At 42.8% G+C, this 1,936-nt stretch overlaps 1 protein-coding gene across 1 annotated transcript; it reads right to left on the bottom strand.

Moving 5' to 3' along the window:
- Positions 1–460: 460 nt before the first annotated feature.
- On the bottom strand, positions 461–1,523 carry LOC132176188 (auxin-responsive protein SAUR36-like). The gene has a single exon (XM_059588325.1). The coding sequence runs from the start codon at positions 1,200–1,202 to the stop codon at positions 684–686; it is 519 nt and encodes a 172-aa protein (XP_059444308.1). The 5' UTR covers positions 1,203–1,523; the 3' UTR covers positions 461–683.
- Between the last annotated feature and the right edge of the window lie 413 nt (positions 1,524–1,936).

Genomic DNA, 1,936 nt, shown 5'->3' with positions numbered 1-1,936 from the left:
AATCCTAATTATAACCATGCACTTTTGGACTTGAATCATGAGTGACATTACCCCTCCTTTGATTATGTGGCTCGTTTGCATATATGTGTGGACGGTAGGCCTATCTCTCTCTTTTTTTTTTTTTTAATGTAAATGTTGGCTTATTTCAAAGAAGTGTAACATGTGACTTGTTGCTCAAAAAAAAAAAAAAAAAAAAGAGGAGAGAATATGGCATTTGTCACGTGAGTAAAGCTTCTACTGCAACTTGCAAAAGTAGATGCAATTTGGACGTAAGAAAGTTGACCCTAAAGAAGAAAGAATGGTTAGGCTAATTAATCAAAAGAAAATTCAATGAAGCTTATCTTTAACAAAATCAATTCGAGTATAACCTCAAGTGCCTCCATCTTCAACAGGTACCACAAACAGGATATGGGGTTTGGATTCTCCACCACAAGCATCTCAAAATATCAATGTCCGACACCAGAAAAAAATCCCATAAAATTTGTGAAAGAAAAATAGCCCAAGCAAAAACATTACTAATTTTTTTGAAAAATTATTTGCATACAATATTCACAAGTATTTAGAAGAAAAAGAAATCGAAATATTCTCTATTAAATGAAAATCATGATCATGAATTGTGATGACCATTTACCCAATCATCGGCGCTAAGTAACTATGACACTGTACTGTGATCCTCGTGATCATTACTGCCGAGGACGCCTCCACCTAGGGTGCGGGCCGTGTTCCCCTGCGGCGGCTATCCTAGTCTGGACCCTCTCAAACTCCGAAACCCCACAGGGTATGGTTATCCGACCCGGATGGTTGAACCCGTATAGCTTCTCAGATTCCTGCAACAGCTCACCAAAGAGCGGGTGATTGAAATATATGACAGGCACCAGGTACCTCTGCGTGTCATCGTCTGAGTTCCCCACGTACACGGCCAAGTGCCCCTTTGGTACACCCTCTGCTTGCTTTCTCGCTTCCACTGGGTCTTGACCCACCCGGATGTAATCCGGATGCGGGCTGGGAATGCAGAGACCCTTTGCTCCACGCCGAAGACACCGTGCCAAGCCGAGGATTTTGGAGATGGGATTGAGGGATGTTCTGGTACTGGTGGGAGGGTCCAAGTGGCGGTACCTTGTAGGGTTTCTTCTGGGTCGGATTATCCATTTGAAGACCTTCACCACCTTGCGTCCGAGCCTGATGCCTCTGATTTTTCTCATGCTAGCTAGCTAGCTGTGAGCCTGTGAGAGTCACTGTGTAATCAAAAGGGTATGCTTTCGAACAAGCTTCCTGAAATGGGCCGGTCTGTCTCCTCAGTAACAAGGATCGATGATGGACATAGCTGTCTACTCTGCTTTCGGGCTCTCTCTCAGGCTTTCGACTGGTCAGTAAAGGTTGTGTGGTTTATATATATATATAGTTCGCATGAAGTTGGCTATGGGATTCTTTCTAAGAGATCGAATATGGTTCGTAATTCCTATCCTATGGTTGTGTTCTTTGATTTTTGGAGTGCCAAAAACGCGTGTAAAATACAGAGTCAGTGAGAGAGAGAGAGAGAGAGAGAGGGAGAGGGGTCGGCGGAGATACAGTTGAGAGTCGGAGACAATGACGTAAGGAAAAGTAGGAGAGACAGAATATTAAGAATAGGCGGATGTGAGACACGGGGCAAAGATCAATGGACGCTCTTCGTACTTCTTAGGGCCGTTTGGTTGAGAAATGGGACAAGGATTGTTGCGTTTGAAAATGGCGCTGTCGTTGGCCTTTGCTTTTTAATTTATCTAAGATGCCCAAACTTTCTTTTCTTTTGATCAGCCAATAAATAACTTGGCTAGTATATAATTGCGATGCTTCGATGTCACGTATGGTACGTACAATATAATTCTACGGACTTGTTGGTACACAAGAGTCAAGAACTACTATTCTTATATATTTTATATACGGTAGTTCACTTCCT

The sequence above is a fragment of the Corylus avellana genome, chromosome ca3 (genome assembly GCF_901000735.1).
Source record: "Corylus avellana chromosome ca3, CavTom2PMs-1.0".
NCBI lineage: Eukaryota > Viridiplantae > Streptophyta > Magnoliopsida > Fagales > Betulaceae > Corylus > Corylus avellana.
This window is presented reverse-complemented; position numbering and strand designations above follow the sequence as displayed.

What these genes read in the sequence shown, in the direction of transcription:
- LOC132176188 (XM_059588325.1), bottom strand. Translation starts at nt 1,202, where the DNA reads ATGAGAAAAATCAGAGGCATCAGGCTCGGACGCAAGGTGGTGAAGGTC.